Genomic DNA, 20991 nt, shown 5'->3' with positions numbered 1-20991 from the left:
ACCTTGTCACACGGCCCGCAGCACTGAGTGACTCCTCCAAGGGTTCCTTGGACAACTCCGGGGGGACTCCATCACCTCCCTGGGCAGCCCTTTCCAACCTTTGATAACCTCTTCAATGAAGACATTCCTTCTGACACCCACTCTGAGCCTCCCCTGGCCCAGCCTGAGGCCGTTCCCTCTCCTCCTGTCCCTGTTCCCTGGGAGCAGAGCCCGACCCCCCCGGCTGTTCCCTCCTGTGAGGGACTTGTGCAGAGCCACCAGGTCCCCCCTGGGCCTCCTTTTCTCCAGGCTCAGCCCTTTCCCAGCTCCCTCAGCCCCTCCTGAGGCTCCAGACCCTTCCCCATCTCCGTTCCCTTCCCTGGACACGCTCCATCCCCACAATGTCTCTCGTTGTGAGGAACATTGATGCGCTGGAGCTTGTCCAGAGGAAGCCACAAAGGTGATGAGGGAGATGGAGCCCCTCTGGGACAGGCTGGGAGAGCTGGGGGTGCTCACCTGGAGAAAAGGCTCCAGGGAGAGCTCAGAGCCCCTGTCAGGGCCTAAAGGGGCTCCAGGAGAGCTGGAGAGGGACTGGGGACAAGGGATGGAGGGACAGGACACAGAATGGCTTCCCACTGCCAGAGGGCAGGGCTGAATGAGATATTGGGAAGAAGTGCCGTGGTTCACACACACGGAGTTGTACAGGAGGCAACTGTGCAGCAGTGCTGTCTATCCCTCTTATTTTCTTATTAAAACACCTCGTAATAAACCTTGCAGCAGCAATAGCGTCTGTGACATTTGCGACGAATAGATACTGAAAAGAATAAACAGTTCTTTTAAATATTGCACTGATTTCCATGGCATCACGGAACAGTTTGAATTGGAATGGACCTTAAGGGCCATTGACTCACAACCCCCGCCATGGGCAGCGACACCTTGCACAGACCAGGGTCGCTCCACGCCCCATCCAACTCGACCTGGGGCACTCCCAGGACGGGATTTTAGGTGACCGGAGGATTAGAAAAGATTAGAAAACGCGCCAGGTTTCGGCGCGGGCCGTGTCCCCCCCTCACGGCCGGATCACCGAGCCCGGGTCCTCCCGCCCGAGAGCGGCCGCGGCCGCTCCGCCCTCAGCGCTCGCTGGTTCCGGGGCGTGCCGGGCATGGCGCTGGCCGGGGATCAGCCCTTCAGCCCCTCAGCGCTGGGCACCCGGGAGCAGTGAGTGCCGGGCATGGCGCTGGCCGGGGACGGGCCCTTCAGCCCCTCGGCGCTGGGCACCCGGGAGCAGTGAGTGCCGGGGCAGGGGCGGGCGCCGCCGGGACAGGGCTCGGAAGGTGGCCCTGCCCACGGCGCGGGGAGTGGGAATAAAAGGTCTTTAAGGCCCTCTCTCAACTGGAACCGGTCTCTGGTTTATGTATTATTTGTTTGTTTAGAGATTCTGTGATTCTGTGAAGTGGCACTGTTACACAGAGGACAGAGCCTTCCCACCGTTTCATAGAATCATGGAATGGTTTGGGTTGGAAGGGACCTTAAATCCCATCCAGTGTCACTCCTGCCATGGCAGGGACACCTTCCACTGTCCCAGGCTGCTCCAACCTGGCCTTGGACATTCTGGGGATCCAGGGGCAGCCACCCTGTGCCAGGGCCTGCCCACCCTCCCAGGGAACAATTCCTGCCCAATCTCCCATCCAGCCCTGCCATCTGGCAGTGGGAGCCATTCCCTGTGTCCTGTCCCTCTATCCCTTGTCCCAAGTCCCCCTTCAGCTCTCTTGGAGCCGTTTTAGGCCTTGGAAGAGCTTCTGAAGTCTCCCTAGAGCCTTCTGTTCTCCAGGTGAATCCACCCCAGCTCTCCCAGCCTTGCTCCAGCCTTTGGAGCGTCTCCAGGCCTTCCCTGGACTCTGTCCCACATGTTCATATTCTTCTTATGCTGAGGACCAGTGCCTCACCACCCTCACAGCCAGTTTCTTCCAAATATTAGCCTAAATCTATTTTTCAAATTTTCTTCCCATCCCTCTTTAATCTAAATACTTCCCAGTATTAATCATGATATTTTCTTCTGTCCTCCCCCTCGACTCCAGCTGGGATGCTGCCTATGAAAGAGAACTGCAAACTTTTCAAGACATTGGAGATACCGGGGAAATCTGGTAAATAAAATAACTCCTGCAGAGTGTTTCTCTTGTTTCTTTACCATAAAAGACATTGCAAAAGCACAACCAGCAATTCAACGAGTTGCTGACAAAATGATGGGGAGTTCTACCATTGAAACCAGCAGTTCTTCTCTTGCCCAATTTCACAGTGAAGATTGCTCGGCTGCACTTGGACAAGTGTCATTACACAGAAATTGAGCTGATAATTGAGGTGTATGTTACTGACAAATGTGCTTTTTATCCCTGAGCTCAGGTTTAACTACACAAGTTACCCTTGCTGCTTCCTTTTTAAATCTATGGATGTTTTCACCACCCAGGGTTGGTGTTTCAGTGAATTTTAAGGCTGTGGGATCAATTTTCATCTGAACAAAGCAAACATGGAATAAGAGCTATGGCAGCTTTTACTTTACTAACAGTAGAAAGGGCTTTGCAAAAGCTGAAGAGACTGAGTGATGAAATAAACTTGCTGTACCTTTTGCACATTTTTTTCTGCTTTAATTATGTGAACCCTTGTTTTTTTCCAGGTTTGGAGAAGAAAGCATGGTGCGCATAATCAGGTGGCTGGAAAAGCACAAGGTCCCCCTTGATAGCTCTGTGCTTGACATTGGCACTGGGAATGGAGTTTTACTGATTGAATTGGTTGGTATTTTGCAAAGTTTGTGTATTTTTTATACAGAATCAGAGCAGGTTAAATACACTTCTCAAAAGTGGCAGTGGTAATCATGGGGAGCTGCAACCTGTATGAAAGACAAAAAGTATCAATACTTCAGGCTTCAAAATTTGAAGTATTTCTCTGAATCAATCAGCCTGAGCATCCCTTGTTTTAATTTTACCTTCCTGTTTCCCCACATTTAAAACTGCACTTCTTCCCATTGTTGTGTTAACTCCCCCAGGTAAGGAAATTAGGTTGACTAATTTACAAAGTACCCTCATGTACAAAACCAGACCCTTTCTCTGCACTCAGTTCTGATAATAACACTCATTATGGATATAAAAAAATAGATAAACCCAAGAGCTTTTATGTCAGTAGCTTCAAAAGTTGTCAACACTTCTTTTAAAGAACTGTCCATTTCTGTCAGGGTGGGAAATCTGATCAGGTGTGTTCTGAAGTGTTATGATGTTTTTGTTGTGCACAAGGTGTTCAGGAGTTCCAGGTTGGTGTTTTGGTTTTTTTGGTTGGTTTTTTTGTTTGTTTGTTTGTTTGGTTGGTTTGGTTTGGTTTGGTTTTTTCTATTTTTGATTGATTTTTTGGGGGGAGTTGGTAAAGAAAGGTGCTGCCATATTGTCACAGCTTCTGTTATTTTGCATTCCCCATTGGTTCCATTAGTTCCTGTAGGAATTGGAGGGACTGAAAGCCAAAATCAGGTTTGAAGTGGAATTTTTTTTAACATGACTTTGATTTTAGGAGACTTTGAAGCCCTTATGGAGACTGGCTGCTGCACCTCAGCACAGGAGAATTTATGTCACCAAAAGCAGAAACTGCTCATCTCACTAAGAGAAATTAGCCTGATAATGGTGATTGTTGAGTGCAGTGATAGCTCTATCATGGTTGAAGTACCCAACAGAAGAATCTTATTTGTAAGACTTCAATTTTATACTGACTCCACTTGCAAATGGGAAACTGATTTTTCATACTATAATGGGAAAATGACAGCCTGATAGCTTTTAAAAACTATTAACTCCTGTGAGAGAACCCTCCTCCCTTACATTAAGGACCTCACAGTAGTGTGGTTTCTTTCACAGGAAATTTTCAGTCTAGTTCCCTTTTAAAAAGTGGCTTCAAAAATTACCTTGTTTATTTTCGCTAAATAATTCAGGATCTCACTTGCTTAGTCAATGTAAATGGAATTTTTTGTGTGTTAGGTACAAGGCTTGGAAATAGAGTTGGAATTCTTTTGGCAGCTACCATAGGACTGTTCTGCCACTGGAATTGGACTCCATCATGGGATAGAAATGGCAATACTAGAAAAAACACAGCCATAGAGGACATGAGTAGCAGCTCTTTGCAAGGGAGCTACTTGAGGGTACATAAGTATCACATAAGTAGCATCCCTTGCTGTTTTTTATATTTTTAGTAGGCTGTGGTCCTACCCCTATGAACTTCAGGGATCTGGTAGCTTGGACTCGTGACATAATTCTTTTGCCTTCCAAAAATTCCAGCTCTTCTGAGGAAACCTTGCAGCTACAGAAAGCTCTGGCCTCCTCTTATTTTTACAAGTAATGTGGGGGGCACCGATATTGAACTTCTCTGAAGTGGAGAGAGTTCACCTCAGTGGGGTGTCAGCCCTAAACACAGGGCAGAGTTGATAATGCTCCAAACTCCTTCTGCTCTTCAAACTGCTTCAAGAAGCAGCAGCAGAGTGCTGTTAAATCACCTCCAGGGCAGCAGGCCAGCTGCAGGGAGCAGCATGGTCACCTTTGGCATGAGTGAAGGATCCCTTCCTGTCACAGTCAGGCCCTACAGGTTCTGCAGCATTTGATGTTGTTTATCTCCAAACCTTCCTTCTCTGCCCCCGAGACTAGAGGAGTGAATGGGAACTCCCTGAAGTGACTCAAGCCTTTCCTTTGCAAACAGAGGAGCTGTTGTGGGAACTACTCCTCCACCCCCAAACCTTCAGCACAGGCATCTGAGGAAGCCTGCTTTGCTCCAGGGAGGAACGTGGGCAGGAGCCTGAGCAATAAATGTTCTCCATCCCATGCAAACAACAGTGTCTTTGTGTTCAGCTGCAATTAGCCTTCAGTTCAGAACAGCTGGTTAGCACCGAGCTCAGGCCTGAGGGGCTGCTGCGAGGAGGAAGGACAGTTGTGGAAACTCCTCATCGTTTTCCTGGCAGTTGAGGTGTCAGCCTCTGGAACAAGCAGACAGGCAGCTGGATGCTTAACACCACTCCATGTGTTTTTTCCAAACCCCAGCCTCCTCCCTTGTCTCTGCTGTGACAGCCTGCAGCTGGCCAGAGGATCAGAGCTCTTCCATCAGGTTTGGATCTTGCCAGAGCCACTGACACATGGGATACCCTGAGCTTACACCTTCTACCCTGAGCTGGCCCCTTCAGCTTCTGCCTCAGAGCAAGGACATGTGTCCCTGCTTCCATCCCACGTGCCCAGCTCCAGCTGAGGCCAGGAGCCCACCTGCTTTGCCAAAGGGCTGCTGGGATCTCACTGAGTTCCCTGAGTTATCCTTATCTCCAACAAACTTAGATTAACAAAGTCTCTGTGTGCTATCATGTTGGTGCATAACCTGCCTGAAAATTGCTGATACAGACACCTGGCCGCATGCAAATACTTTTATTCAAATAGACATTAGCATGAATAATTAGAAAAATGTATGATTTTGCAGTGGATTTCTGTCCTAGTGCAATGTATTATGTCTTTTGGCTCTTAAATTTTGGGTTATAAACTAAATAATTGCTCAGTCTCTAATGTTACGTGTCAAAGAGGTTTTTTTCCTTGTTTTGAAGCATCTGTCACATGTCATCACTGAAAATTCCTGGTGTCTAAGTTACTTTTGGTGCAGATAAGAGAGCCTGTTCCCCTCCAGGGTGTTACTTTTCACTGTGGTGTTCAGTTTTCCACTTGACATAAAGCAGCTTTCAGTCACCAGTTCTTTCTGTGAGGTTTTTTGGGCAGAATAAAGTTATTTCAGCTCATTCAGCTATTGAGCTTTTGGAATGGTAACAGGTATAAAAATGAGTAAAAGGTAAGTTGTGTTTTTTTCCTGTTATTAAGAGGAGGAGAGATGAGATGGATTATAGGTAGGAAATGTACTGGCAGGATAAAAACAATTGCTAGCACACTGATTAAGAAAGATTCTCTACTTCTGTCTAGGCAAAGTCTGGCTACATGAATCTCACAGGGATTGATTATTCACCTTCTGCAATACAGCTTTCAGAAAAAGTAAGAGAGAAAGAAGGGATGTCTAACATTAAATTAAAGGTAAGTCTTGAGAGAAAGGTAATTGAGGAAATAGAAAGCAATTGAGCCCAAGATTAAATGAGCTAATTGATATTCAGATGTACTCAGTGTACGAAATGAATGATGTCTTTTGAGATTCATTGTGAGAGAATTCTACCCAAATAAATCTATTTGCGGGAAGATTTTTGGGGTTTGTTTTTTGTATGTAACAGTCATTAGGGCTAACAAGATTTCCCTGCTTGGAACAGGCAGCAGAGTAGTGACTTACCAAGTGGCAAGTTCTGTATTTTAGCTGTTACATTCTGAATTTCAGACTTGAGGTAGAGGAAGAAATCCTTAAGTGATAGAAATCCTTAAGTGATAGAATTCCTGCCAGAAGCTGAACAGCAGGAAGGTTGAGAGGCCTTGCTGGAGCAGGGGTGGGAGCAGATGACCTCCAAAGGGCCCTTCCAGCTTCAGCCACGCTGGGATTCTGTGGCTGCCTGTCATTCTGAGCTCTCTGCTGTGCTGTTCTACCCTTCTGCTCTGTACCTGTGTGATGTCTCTGCTCCTGTGTGTCAGCTGTAAAATCTCTCTGTGGCAGGCTCTGCCTGTTCTTCTGCATTTGTGCAGTGCCTGGCACATGGCAGGGATCAAAGTACAAATAATGATTTAAAGAATGAGCTTCAAGTGTGTTAGTTTGAGCTGTAGATTACAGCAAATAGATCATCACACAATGTGTAGTGAAGAAATAAGCTGCCATGGCACTGTGAGTTACCCTTCCCTGAGCACACCCATTGTCAGGAGTGAAGCTTTGTATCCTAAAATCTTGCCTTGCATTAAAGATTCAGGAGCTGCCAAGTAGAAGATTGTTCTCACAGCTGCAGACTTCTGGTTTAGGTAGAAGACTTCCTGGCACCCTCAGCTGAGCTGTCAGGCTTTGACATTTGCATTGACAAGGGGACTTTTGATGCCATCAGCCTCAACCCCAGCGATGCGGTGGGGAAGCGGAAGCTGTACGTGGGATCCCTGTGCAGGGTGCTGAAACCAGAGGGCTTCTTCATCATCACCTCTTGCAACTGGACCAAGGAGGAGCTGCTGAACGAGTTTAGGGAAGGTAAGCAGCTGAACAGATCCCTCTGCCAGCGTGGGGTTGCTGAAGGAAGGAATGAAGGAATTTTAATGTGTGTGTTAGCATATTGACTTTCCCAGATCGGGATTAGAGGAGGTAAAGCGATTAGTAAATGCTCCAGCCTGTCTTCCTTCTGTTTTCCTCGGGAGTTACAGCTCCTGTGTTTGCCAGTGCCAAGGGAGGACAGGTTTCCCGACACTTTGGTGGTTGGTAATTTCGGTCTCATTGCCCTGGGAAAGTGTGTGTGGCCTCTGATATGTTTTTGAGTTCTTGATTACTGGACTCAGTTCAGCCTTTGATTGCTGGGAAATTGGGGTAACATTGTTACTCATGTTTAGGGGGGGAACTGGCAAGTCTGTGGCATTTTCTATCACTTCCCCAGCTGCCCTTTTGATCAATCTCAGAGTATTTTTTACATGCCAGTCAGCTCCTGAATCTCGTGCCTGAGGCTTGAAACTCAGTGTGGATCTGAAACAACCATCCCTTCTGGGGAACCGAAATTACTGGCAAAGTTCTCATCTTTTCTGCCATTAATTTGTGCAAGTCAGCCAGCTAGGATTTTTATTATCCATGGAAGAGTTTCAGCTGTATAAAGCAGTGATGCAGTGTAACAATACAGTCCTATAAACTCACAGATTAACTGCAAGTTTTCCAGACGAATAAAGAATGGTTTGCAAAGGGTTATCCAGGAGGCGAATAAAACGACTTCCTTCTAATAAAAGCATTTCAATTTCTGTCTGGCAGGATTTGAAATTCTGGAGGAGCTGCCAACACCCAAGTTTTGCTTTGGAGGAAGAATTGGAAACAGTGTAACAGCATTGGTTTTCCAAAGGAAAAAAGTGAGGCCATCCATCTTGGACAAATTAGATTAGATGAGAAAATCTGAACTTTAAACCTGACAGAAAACCTCAGACACGTGTGTAAATAAATGCTTTTAGAGTGCACTGTAAAATACTATGTATGGAGCTCTGAGGGACTATAAAACATTGCCCTAGAAACATTTCAGCTTTGCATAATTTGCCCATAAATTGTGTCCTTGCTACAACCTCACTTGTTTCAGAGAAGCTGCAAGTTTGTAAGAGAGGGGGAAATCAGATGTGCTAAATGCAGAGATCAATATAACTGAATGATATTTGTGTTTGAAACATAAAGATGATCTGATATTCAATTTCTGTGCTGGTAAGCAGTGACCTATAGAGGATATAGACCTATAGTGACCTACAAAGCAAAAATCTCATTTCTCTGTTGTGCAGTGGAATAGGGAACAAGCTTTTGCAATGTAAGTGCTGGATCTTTAATGAACACGAGGGTAGCTGTTGAGGGAAATGAATACAAAATCCACAAAACTTTCAAAATAGGACCAGTTGGTACTTTAAATTCATATTTCTGAGGTTCTCAGACTTGGCATAATTGTGTCTTCTCTGAAGTAGCTCAGCTCTTTTCCCATGTAGGGAGAGTTTTTAAGTCTCCCTTTCCTGAGTGTGTTCATGCCTGGTCAGTTCCTTTCCCTGATCTCATGAATACATAAAGGTGTGATGTTGCAGCCTCTGGTGTGTGACATGTGCCTCCTTCATTATTAACCTGGAATAGGAATGTCTTTTAGAGTCACAATGACAAGAAGTTTTCCAATGAATTTCTCAGGATGGATTTTAACTGCATAAATCCAAAAGAATTCATAGCAGAACTATCAATTCCTTGTTCCTTTTTTTAAAATATATGTATTTTTTAAACTTCTGTGTGCAATCCTTTTGCTCAATTTCGTTGCCTTCATTTCTTGTTTTGTAATCTCAGAATATTGCTGTTGCTTGAAAGGCAGGAAAATGAGATTTCTTCATGCCTCGACAAACACATTTGCAGGTGACAATAAACTTGTTCTTTCAAACATCAAGGAGGCCCTCTTAGGCAATCAGGTTTTGTTTCACAGGCAAGGTCATGTTTGCTTATCAGGGAATTGCTTCTCCTACTTTCCACACTTCTCCTCGTTCCCAGGCCTCAGGAGATCTTTGAGGGTCAATAAATACTTCCAGTCCTTTCCCAGGATAGGAATCAAGGCATTATTTGCAGAGTGGTGAGTCCTCCCTCTGTGATCCATCTGTTGAGGTCTTCAAAGTACGAATCGTACTGCTGCATCTTTTTGCAAAATGAAATATATTCAGTCGGGAGAATGGTTTATCAGCAATGCGGAAAAAAATCAGTCCCAGAATAATTCTTTGCAGACTTGGGTTCTAAGTTGAGTGTCAAAACCAAGGGCTTGTTACCATTTGGGTAACTGTTGTAGTCCTGTGTTCTGCTCCTGCCCAGCAGCCAGCTGAAATGCTAGGAAATGTAACTGGGAATCCAAACAGAGGATTTTTTTAGCATAGCAGTACAAAGGATTCAAAGAACACCACTGATAACAGCCACAGTAAAAAGCCTGTGACATTTTTGGCATCAGGTAGAGTTAATAAAAGGAAATTTTAATTTTCAAGGACTCTGGCAGGATGTGTTTTGGGCATCTGTTTTATTCCCATCTGTAATTGTTGCTAATGAAGGCATGATGTGTATTTAATCATGGAATGAAAATAAAATCAGAGCTGTCATGGATTTTCTTTTAATCAATTACTTGGAATTTAACCATAGATTACCACTTCACAAGATGTGTAAGGTTCAGGGCAAGGATTGTTTTCTCCTTTTCACAGAATTGATTACTTTTAGTTTTTTATTCTCTGGGTAGTATTTTTATATAACTTGTAAAGCTCAAAAATAAGCTTCTTAAAATTGCCTGAAAATAAGGATTTCTGCATCTGATCTGTAGTTTGCATATTCCTTCAGTCCCAAGCACTTCCAGGTGTCACTGGAGAACAGAAAAATGCTTGTAAAACATGTTTTAGGAGCTTTATTTTAAGGCAACAGTAACCAAAAGCTTATTATTTAAAATCTGCTCTGTTGGAAACCTGGCCTTTTCTGGATAATGGAGCCTAGATAGCTGCTCAAATACTGACTCAGGAGTATTTTTGGCTATGAGGATTTGGAAATTGCTTGTCCAAGACTGTCCTTGATTTGGGACAGTTCAAGTTGGCAGGATGTTCTTGAAGGTGTGATCTCTAAATGTTGATGCATTTCAGTGAAAAAACCTAGAAAAAGAGACAGAGGAATGAGGAGTGATTTAGGAGGAGCAAGTCTTTCCTGGAAGTTGGGGGGCGGGGGGTGCTCCATGATAGTTCCTGAAGGCTGGAATCTTCATGACTACACAGTTCGTGTGACTCCTGGTTCCAGCTGCAGGAGAATAAATGCAGCATCTGAAACACATTTTGCTCCTATTGTTTTCCTATCAGAAAACACTGTCTGTGATTTCACTGTCAAATATGAGGTTTGTGGGTAGTAAAACTATCATCTTCCATGGATCCCAGAGGTGGCCGAGCCCACAGGCTGTTCCTGCAGGACTGAGTTGAGGCTGGATGATGCTGTGGAGCTGGCAAACCTTCCTGGAGTGGTTTTGCATAGAATGTGGGCAGAACAGAAAGGGTTTTTGTTCCCTGGTTCATTGACAGAATGCTGAAGGATGGAATTCCCTCAGGACTGACCTTTTATTGCTGGAAGATTGAGGATGGCTTTTAGTGCCTAAGCCCAAAGAAAGCAGCTCCACCAACATCTGTGCTCAAACCTGGCTCCTGATGCCAAGAAAACTGTGCCTAGGGATTATCTTCTGAGGCATTTACTGGGAGAGGCCATTGAATTCATTGCAGGATTTGTGCTACTGAAAGACCGTGGAGCATTTTACACTGGAGTTTTATGGGGCTTATCACAGAACTGAACTGTCAGGATGAAATATCTGAGAGAGGTGAACAAGCGATATTAATGAAATAATTATTGATTTGAGTTGTCTGTTCTAGGAGAGTTTCTACACATGGGACTCTGCTAGAGTGTGAGGTAAATGGGTTCTCAAGACAGAAAGCCTTTGCCCTTTCAGCATCACAGCACTTTCTTGAAATAAGTGCTCTTATAATCATTTAAAAAGTGAGAAATACCAGACATGAAAATCATGATGTAACTGAATGAGCACAGAAAATTCAGAGGGAAGGATGTTTCCTTACTCCTTGCCTTCTCTTTTGGTGACTAGCTTGTTATCTGCAAGAGAGGCATGTTCATTTGATGGTCCTTGAGCAGGAATAGTCATAGAATCCCAGAATGATTTGGTTTGGAATGGACTTTAAAAACCATCTCATTCTAACCTCCACCATGGCCTGGAACACCTTCCACTAAACCAGGTTACTCCAAACCCTCCCCAGTCTGGCCTGCAGTGCTGTCCATAGGCTGTTTTTCTAAAAGTTGAATTTTCCTTTTTGAAGGCTTAGAAGATATGAAATTAATATTCTGTTCTTGAAGCTCAGTATAATTTTGTGGTGTAACATGAAGAATTTCTGGGAGCTACAATGTATTTTAAGAGCTGTTGGGTTACATCAGACACACCAACAGAATGATGGCAGCTGCTTTTCCAGACAGGGCCAGCATTGATGCAGCATGTGATTACAGGCTCTCTGTCCCATCAGGAGAATATTCCTGCAAATCATTATTGAGAGAATAATGGCAAAACATTATTGAGGCTGAAATAGCTGTTTGCATTATGGTCTCACCTTCTTGAGTTCAAACCCACTGTTGCAACACCATTTCTGAAATCTGGGAATAGCCATCTGCTTGGATTGTATCATGGGATTTGAGGTATTTAACACCTATAACAAAGGAGATTTGGGGTTATTTTTGGGTTTTTTACTTTGTACTTTTCCAACCAACATTAAAAAGGAACTTTCAGATATTTGAGTTCTTAAACCTGCTGTTTGCAGCAGAGCTCATTATACCTGGGTGAAGGAGTGCATGTTCCACCACACAGATCTCAGGTGTGAATCTCTGGAGAGCAAACAATGTTCTCTCATACTATTTGTATCAAAATTATTTCAGTTCTGCACTGGCTGTGAAATCTGTGAGCTCAAGGAGTCAAATGAGGGGGTGAACTGAAATCCCTCACTTAGAACCACTGGGTTTGTACCCAGGAATGCAGGGTGAGGCCAACTGTGCAAGGCACAGCAAACAGATACCTGCAAAGCTGCAAAGCTGAGCTGACAAAGCCTCTTTGGAGTTATTTTTATGTGAGGATGAGTTCTTGAATAGCTTTTCTGGTGCATTAGGCACAGCATGCTTCTCTTCATCGCTGACAGTGGCTTCCATGTATTTCTACATTCCAGGAATGCACTGGCAGCACTGTAGCCATTGTGAGGAAAATCTGCCTGTGCATATACTCTGCTATGTCTGTTCAGCTGTGAGCCAGGGTGCCTGGTATAAGACTGCCAAATTTTATGTTATTTCATACCAGACAAAATCTTTAAGTGTGGTATTTAGCAATATACAGCAAAATTTTCAGTGTTTTGGCACTAGGATTGCTTCCCTGATCTTGGCATGCCGAGAGGTGGAGAACATGGCTTGCTGCAACAGTAACTGCTTTCTTTATAGGCCCTTCAAGCATTTTAACTTATGGAATCATCTCCTGTAAAATACGTGGAGAGCACAAAGAAAATAATTGGGCCAGGGCTTTGCAAAGCCGTGAGGAGATCTGCCTTTGGATTCCTGTTGCTTGCTGTCTTTTCTGGGATAAGAGGAGGGGGAGGCTGCCCTGCACAGCGTTACCTGCTCCAGCTGAATGGGTGGTGCACGGCTCTATCCCATGCTTCGGCTGCAAGTAGACTGAGCATGACCTAACCCTTGTGCTAGCAGCTAAATTGAGGAGCAATTAATGGCTACCGAGGGCTTTCAGTGAAAGGGGATGAGGTGTTATAGCCTCCAGACAAAGGAGGAAAAGGAACGCTGGCGTGTTTTGTTTAACACAAATAAGGGAAAAGCCAACCTGTGGCTTAATTTCCATTTGTTAGGTAACAGTATAACTTGAAATGAGCCCATTTCTGTGTTACTGAAAATTAAGCTGAGTGCTGTCAGGCAAACCAGCTGCTGCCAGGTAACACATAAATTCTGGGTAATCAGAAGTGCATGAGCCCGTGCTGGAGAACCAGAGCTAATAGAGCCCAGTGAAGGAACAGACACAAACCTCAGCACAGTGACTGCAGCAGCCAGGCATGCATGGACAATGTCATGTGTCAAGTAGAGGTGAGGAGGGTGTGCATATATCAAGAAATTTTAGCTGTTGATGTGGCTGAGAACTGAAATTCAAGCAGAAGGATCTTTCACCCCAATTTTCAGTAGTAATTAGCCTTGCTGGCTGCTGCCCTAGCCCAGGGCTCCTTAACTCCTCGGGTGCTGCACTGCTGCTTATCCAGGGTAAGGTGATGCTTTGGGGCATGTCTGCAGCTGCCTCTGGCTTTATGGGTGATGGACAAATAACTCTGGACATATCTTAAACCAATTCAGACCCAAATGTGGCTGACAAAGTGATAAGCACATTCAGGCGAGAGAAAGGCTCACATATGTACTTCATGGCCTATTTATTTTATCCATCAATGTTTCCATTGCTCCCAGGCTGGGGCACCCAGATCAGGTGTCACGGCCTCTGCCAAGGCAGGGAGGGAGGCAGCAAACACCAAGCTGTTGCATGTGTGCAGTAAATGGCCTGTAACATAATAAAGGGATTTTTAGGTTTGGTGGAAACCCCATTGTACACCAAACACAGTGATAACTACACTCCTCATCTCAACCCTCTGCACAGCAATGCTTTGCCTCTTTAGGACATCTGTGATTCAGGTACTGACACACAGCACATTGATCATATTACAGACATGCTTATTCACTGGGCATGAAATATTTGTTAAAAATACTTCTGCTGTCTGTTATTAAGATTTTGTGATTTTGAGGATTTTCCCTGAGACTGGAGGGTGGCTCTGAAGCTGGTCTCCATTTTGTGTTCCTGAAGACCATTGGTGGAGCCAATATGTCTCTGTGAGTACATGGTACCCAGCACAGCTGGGAGGCTGGGACATCAGCCTGTGCCTGGGATGTCAGCACAGTTGGGACACTCTGGCCCTGGGCAAATCCCTTACCTGTGTTCTTTGCTTGGCAAAAGAAGCAGAAGGATAGACCCATAAATACCTAGGATGGCTCAGGTGCTCAGAAGGTGCTTGGAAGGTCCTTCCAAATGCTTTGTAAAAATGCAGAGAACTTGTGAAAGGGACAAACTTCCGAAATTATTGGTAACGTTGGTGCATATGACTTGAATAACAAGAAATTGGAGCAGACAGTGAAGTGTTGGAAAGGCTACATGGAAAGAAGGCTGTAACTGTAGCCAGATCCTGTGTACTGGAAGTGAAGGAAATGCTGTCTATCCACAGGGCTTAGCACTGCTACATCGACATGTCTTAATGACTTGGACCCCAGAACCGTGGGGATCGTTAGATTTTTTTCCTATCCATGGTTTCCATCCCCAGCAGGAAGGCTCCCAGTCAATGGGTAGCAAAGGCACTGACATCTGAGACAAAAACACAAACGAAATTAGCTCACATATGAACTGAAGGAATTTTCTGTCCATGAAGGGTAAACTCTCTTGGCCAGTTCTTTAAAGCTTGAAAGTTATTTCTTTTTTTCTCCCTCTTCTGACAAAGGGAAAAAGCACTGTACGGAACAAGGGCCTATGGGCAGCCAGTTATTTGAACAACATCACTGAAAATACTGTTTGTGGAAAACAGGTTTGTGCTTCACAACAGGCTTTCACATGTGCTGGGAATTCTCCACAGCCAGCTCATCTGTTGGGAAGCACAGAGGATGAGAGGCTGAAATGATGAAAATGCTGGGTCTGGAGCGAGCAGCAGAAGCAGACAGAAAACAACTTTCTGCTTGAGTCTTGGAGCCCAAGGCTGCCACGGGAATGGATTCAATTATGCTCTGAGCTTTATTGCTGAAATATTCCACTGGGAAACCATAAAAAAACATTTTCAGACTTGATTCCTGAAGTTCTGGAAAAGGAGTTAGCAAGCGTTTTATTGCTACCAGTCTCAACACGTGATAAGAAAAGCAAATACTGAGTGGGATGGAGGAACATGATGCAAAAGCCCCTTCACATCATCAAACCCTTCTCCCTGTTCATCACCCACTCAGACTGGCCACTCCTGCTTAATTTTATGTGTGCTGAGCACGGAGCCACTTTTGTTGAGATCAGCCCTCACTGTGTTGGTGGGAGCTGCTCCCTTATTAAGAATCTGCCCACTATTTCTGTTTGCTTCCCTCTTACTTCTTCACTGCATTAAACTGATAAGTCTTCCTCGACAGTAATTTGTTGTGCTGGGCTGTGCAGCAGCAGGGCAGGACACCAGGAGCACTGCTGAGTTCACAGCTACAGCTTCTCTTGCCATTCATGCCCTTACTTGTCCCCTCCTTGTCCCTTGCTTGTCCCTACACGCCATCCCCAGCACCATGCCCGGCCATCCAGCCCGGTGGATGGAATTCAGCCCCAGATTCATTCCTGATGACATCTGTGTTGTCTGCTCGCATATGTTTAAGATTAATGTTTGGGCTGTGTTTTGTAATGAGCCCTAAATCCTCCTTTAGCTGTCATGTAGTTTCCTTGTTCGCTCGTTACACTCGCTCTCGGGAGGAGCGGCGTGCTGTGCCCGGTGCAGCCTGCGTGGATGGAAAATGTCACTGGAGCTCAGAGCTGCTAAGGGCCATTCCCACGGGAAGCCAGGCAGATACAGCTCCCAGCGCTGCAGAGGGCTCACGGCCCCTTCCTAAACAGACTTCAAGGGAAATGAAGAGGGGCTTGGGACAAGGGACTGGACTGACAGGATGAGGGGGAACAGTTTCAAACCGACAGAAGGCAGGGTTAGATGGGATATTGGGAGGGAATTGTTTCCTGTGCGGGTGGGCAGGCCCTGGCACAGGGTGCCCAGAGCAGCTGTGGCTGCCCCTGGATCCCTGGCAGTGCCCAAGGCCAGGCTGAATGGGGCTTGGAGCAACCTGGGATACTGGAAGATGTCTCTGCCCATGGCAGTGGTGTGGAACTACATGTTTTTTAAAGGTCTTTTCCAACCCAAACCAGTCAATGATTCTATGAAAAATTGAGAAAAATTGAGGAGTGGGATTTTTATTCACTGGTGGTGCAGGGGCGCATGGTCTCCATCCGCGATGTGCCAAAACTTCTTGCGGGGACCCTGCAGTGAGCGGCTGGCGAGTCCAGTTCTCCTGCTCGTCCCCGGGCCGGCCGTACCACCAGGAGTCACTCTCGGCCTCCGAACGTGCCGCGGAGCCCCAGGCGAGCCGCGCCCGCAGCATCCCGGGCCGGGGGCCGAGTGCGGGCGCTGATGTCCGGGCAGCGCTCCCCGCCCCAGCCCGCGGCTCCCCGGGGGCAGCGCCTCACTGCTGCCCGAATCCCCCTTTTTTATTCTTTTTGGCCTTCCCCCCCACCACACACGGGCTGTTTCTGGCGATGTTTAACCCCGGGGACGCCCACTGGGGCGGCAGCGCAGGGTCTCCCCCGGCCGCCCGCAGCGAGCGCTCGGTGCGCGGGTCCCCGGGGCGGGCGCTCCGCAGGTGCGGGCCGGGCTCTGCCGGCGCTGGCTCCGCTCAGGAAGTGACAAGCACATTTCCTCCTCCTCCTCCTCCTCCTTCTTCTCCTCCTCCTCCTCCTCGCTCCCTCCCTCCGCCCGCCCCGCCCGCAGCACGGCGGCGGCGGCGGCAGCGGAGCGCGGTGGGAGCGGCGCCCACAGCCGGCCCGGCCGGGCCGCTCCGCCGCCACCGCGGGAAGCGCTCGGTAAGCGATGCCCGGAGCGCAGCGGGGCCCTGCCGCCCCGGGGGGGGGCCGGAGGGGAGCGGACAAAGGGCGGCGGTGCGCCCTGCCCGGGGACGGGGCGGCTGGGAGGGGATGGGGCAGGCGGGTGGTACCCCCGCCGCATCCCCGCGGGGCGGCCCGGGGATGTTCCCCCTTTGTGCCCCTGGGTCTCACCCCGCCCCGCGGTGAGCGGGGGGCACCGCGGAGGAGCCGCCCTGGCGGAGCGCGGAGCGGTGGGATGTGTGTCCGGAGCGGCGGGGGGTGCGGGATGCTGAGCCCGACCTGCGGGGGTGGGAGGCTCTCCGGAGTTTGGCGAGCGGGCGGCGAGCGGTCCTCACCCGCCCCGAGCCCTCTGCCTCTGCCACTGGAATTATTTCCTGCGAAAGGATCAACACGTGCATTCCTTTCTCCGGGCCGGGAGTGCTGCTCCGGGGGGCTGAAACTCGGGTACCGCCGGGCTCGGTGCAGAACTCCCCGGGCTCGGGGTCTCGGGGGGGCTGCAGCCCAGGGCAGCCGGGCTGAGCATCCCCGCAGAGATGCTCTCCAGCTCTCCCAGGGCCAGCGCACCCTTCCCACCGTGCCGTGCCTCGGATTCCACTCCTGGCACGTGTGAGGCAGCTCGGGGCAGCAGGAGAGGGGCACAGGCCGGTCCCCGGGTGGGTCTCCAGCTCCCGACGCTGCTGCGATGGGACACGGCAGCGCCTTGCCGTGTGGAGTGCCCTGGCAGTGGGGTTGTCCTAGAAAGCCTGTAAGTCTTGTTTCTCCATTCAGTGACGTCAGGTTGATCAGGTTCTGAGGTACGTGAAGGTTTCACGTACAGCTGTACGCTGAGATTTCACGGGTAAGGGGCTTTTCCTCAATAATTTTAATTCACTTGACACCGGGAGAGTTTGCAAGAGCACGGTGCCTGTCACTGAGTTGTGCTGCTGCCTCCCGGTGCCGTGCGGTCTCCACAGACGCTGGTGTACCTTGGCAGCTCATCCCCTCCTTAGGAAATCCTCTGGAGTGAAAAGTAAGTGTAATTTGTTATGAAATAGGCTGATAGACGAAACTTCAGTTGGCGATTGAAACCAGATGTGCATATTTTCCTTTTGAATCCTCAAGCAATACTGAAAGTCTATTTTGACAGATTAAAAACTACTTGCAAATTGCAGAGGTAGCAGTGTTTTGTGATAATCCAGTGAAAACACGAGGGCTGTGAGCATCTCTGCCCAGTGCTGGGCATCTCCAAATACAGGAGGTGCTGCTGCCATCACTAAGCCCAGATTCCCTTGGCCTGCCTCTGTCGTGGGCAGAAATGTTTACCAGGGCTTGTCTGACGGCTGGGAAAAGAAGTAAAGAAACCCCAAAACGGTGTAGATAATATTTCTAGGGAAAATATTTGGGGTGGGTCATGAAACAGATTAATTAGAGTGATAGTAAAAAACTTGAATTTCAGAATGGTTTGCTCTGTCCTTACCTCTCTTGGCTTAGGTTTGAAGTGAGCTTCTGATTTATTTGTTCGTTTTTGAAACTCCTGTGGAGCCTGAGGATGCTTGTGGTGGTGGGTGTGTCACACTCGGCTCTGGCACAGCCCTGCTCAGGGGGGCAGGATTAGGGCTGGAGGCACTTTATCCGGAGAAGCACTCAGCCTCCTTGCTTCCAAAAGTGGGGGGGGAAAACCCAGCCAAAACAACCTGCCGTGGAATTGCTTCCTTCTCTCCACTCCAAGAGGAGGGGAGGACAGCCTGCCAAGCACAGCCACGTGGAGCACGGCCACGCGTGCCGGAGGTTTTGTGCTGAATCCCTGCCTCCAAACTGTCTCACTTCCAGCTTCAACCCAGAGCAGGGAGGGAACTTCTGCCACTTCTTCCAGCTCTGCACAGGGCTGAGGTGTCCAGGAACCACATTGGTTATAGAAAGCAGATGGCCTTTTGCTGCAAATGCAAAACTTTGCACAGAAAATCTGTGCAAATCAGTTCAGTGGATCATTGATTTGTGTGAGTGAGATCCAGATCTTTGTGTATGGAGATCAAGCAGACTGTGGGACAGAGACAGCACCAATGTTGGTTAATTTTCAGCTATGGATACCTGCATAAATAAATACATGTGTATAAATATGCACACATGCAAATAGGCAAACATATACCAATATAAATCCCCAAATCTGCATTGGTTAATTATATGAAACTTTTTTTTTTTTTTTTAATAGTAGCAAAGACTGGCTTCACTTTCAGCAAAAGTCTAGGCAGAACAAGATACACAAGTTTTTGTCAAAACACCTGTATTTTTGTGCAGAACTGACACCATGGGCTGTGTCCTGATGGGTGAGGAGGGGAATGAGCTTTGTCCCACTTTTCTGTTTATTATTGCTAGTTGATTTCTGCGTTCTCAAATGGCAGCTTTGTGGTGTGAGACTCTTCTTCCTTTTTCCTTTCTCTCTTATAATGTTGCATAGAATTTTTCCTTTATTTGTCAGGATGGAGGTGGTTTGCACTTGCCTTGTAAAATCTCAGAAAAGAGGACATACACCCCAGGCTGAAAGGGTGATTTTGGTTTTGTCCCCTTCCCCCTCCCATGTCACGTGGTTTGTCGAATGATTTTGCTGTGAAATAGTCCTCATGAACATTAATCTGTGGCAGGGCAGACTTTGGACCAACGGGCTGGGACGGGGCGAGGTGCCAGAGATGCTCGTAGCTGTTTGGAGAGCTCAGCCTGGCGGGGTTGAGTCCCCTTCCCACATCCCACGGGAGGGAGAGGGCAAGCAGGGCCTTCATGTCAGATCTGCACTCACCAAAACTCTCTCCTAGAGTGAAAATACCTTCAGAAAGACAAGTTTTATTCCCGTGGCCATGGGGGACCAGGGCAGCAGAGGAGCTGGGATGTTGCTCCTCTGCAGCTCCTCAAGTAAGCTCTCTTCTTGGCTGATGTTTTCTGCTCCTTTCTCTCCCAAAACGGGAGGAGGAGGAAGAGGAAGCAAGCCTGCTGACTCGGAGAAACAGAACTAAAAAAACAAAGCAGGTCTGCCGAGCAGCAGAGGGCTGTGACTGCCGTGGGTCTCACTTGTGGTGGCAGCCACAGTTCCCATTGCAGGGGTCCCCGTGGGGCTGGGCAAAAAATATCACCAAAACAACAGTCTGCTCCTCAGAGAGCTAAATATAAACTATTCGGGCGTAGAGGAGGGAATTTTCCACTGTGCTACTCCTCTGTGCCTGCCAGCCTGCCCTGTCATGGAGCCTTTGGGCTGCTCCCCCCTGCTCCCCTCCTGTCCCTGATCCCCAGCATGTCATGGAATGAGTGCCACCACTCTCTTTAGGGACAAGACCTTCTGTAAATTCCTTGGAAGCAGTCAGGACACTGGCAGATCCGAGTTCTGGAGCTCTGGTTCTGCCCACAAGTCTCCCTACGAGCAGTGGCTGTGTTGTAGTTGTGGAAAAGGATTTCTCCAAGGTCACACTCCATGCCAGCCTGGCTGCCTGTGACCCAGCCATTTCTGCAGAGCAGCAATGCAGAACGTGGCTCTGCTGCAGGGAACTGGAGAGAGCAGATCCATGGGCTGTTTTTGTTTTCCCAAACTTTTCTGAGTTTGCTGCATTTAGAGGGACAAAAATTCCCAAGCAAGAGCCTGTTCCTGAAACCTCGCTGGGATGGTGCATCTGAGTACAGGCTATGGATGTGTGGGTCTTTAGTCATCAACAGGTGGGGTGGGGATTGAAAATTGAGAAGTGTGGTGCTTCAGATAATTTCTAGCCAGAATTTCTCCTGGCTTCAGGTGGTTTATCCATGAGTTTTATAGCCTGTGGCGTTGGAGACATGTGATACTGCATCTTATGCATCTGATGTATGCTGTGTAAGATAAATAAGATTTGGTATGTTAGAAGTTTCTTTGAAATGCAGGGAGGAGTAAACTGCTTTAGACTGACTTGGAGGAGCAGCACCAAACCCTGTGTGCAGTGTGGCTGCTCCCAACACTGCATGCTGTGGGTCCCTGCATGGATGGGTGGGAAGTACCAGGCGAGTTTGGCTCAGTAATCACTTCATTTGAGTAATATTTTAAGAACTGGTTGAGTGAGTGCAAAAAATCTGTTCTGGTGCATTGAGTTTCTGCACCTCCCCCCCCTAAA

At 47.6% G+C, this 20991-nt stretch overlaps 2 protein-coding genes across 4 annotated transcripts in view; both read left to right on the top strand.

The window, feature by feature from the left end:
• Positions 1-1133: 1133 nt before the first annotated feature.
• On the top strand, positions 1134-9732 carry EEF1AKMT2 (EEF1A lysine methyltransferase 2). Of its 2 annotated transcripts, none has more exons than XM_083866050.1 (6): positions 1134-1197; positions 2058-2123; positions 2651-2765; positions 5952-6059; positions 6918-7134; positions 7894-9732. In XM_083866050.1, the coding sequence occupies exons 1-6, from the start codon at positions 1142-1144 to the stop codon at positions 8019-8021; spliced, it is 690 nt and encodes a 229-aa protein (XP_083722176.1). In that variant the 5' UTR covers positions 1134-1141; the 3' UTR covers positions 8022-9732. The 2 variants fall into 2 exon arrangements, with proteins under 2 accessions (XP_083722176.1, XP_083722175.1); XM_083866049.1 differs by having other exon boundaries at positions 1137-1266.
• Positions 9733-16807: 7075 nt separating this feature from the next.
• FAM53B (family with sequence similarity 53 member B) overlaps positions 16808-20991 on the top strand; it is a 42306-nt gene continuing 38122 nt past the window's right edge. Inside the window, exon 1 of one of the 2 annotated variants that reach the window (XM_083866406.1) lies at positions 16808-16870. The gene's annotated coding sequence lies outside the window, so the exon portion shown is untranslated. The remainder of the gene's footprint in view (positions 16871-20991) is intronic. The other variant, XM_083866408.1, reaches the window with a different exon arrangement.

The sequence above is a fragment of the Zosterops lateralis genome (assembly GCF_965231275.1).
Source record: "Zosterops lateralis genome assembly, chromosome: 8".
Classification (NCBI taxonomy): Eukaryota; Metazoa; Chordata; class Aves; order Passeriformes; family Zosteropidae; genus Zosterops; species Zosterops lateralis.
Note: the sequence above shows the minus strand (reverse complement) of the source record. Positions and strands in the feature narration are given on the sequence as shown.

Coding starts and splice junctions, on each gene's coding strand:
- EEF1AKMT2 (XM_083866050.1), top strand. CDS start 1,142: ATGGCGCTGGCCGGGGATCAGCCCTTCAGCCCCTCAGCGCTGGGCACC. Junction 2,124..2,650: donor GGAGATACCGGGGAAATCTG/GTAAATAAAATA, acceptor GTTTTTTTCCAG/GTTTGGAGAAGAAAGCATGG. Junction 6,060..6,917: donor TGTCTAACATTAAATTAAAG/GTAAGTCTTGAG, acceptor CTTCTGGTTTAG/GTAGAAGACTTCCTGGCACC.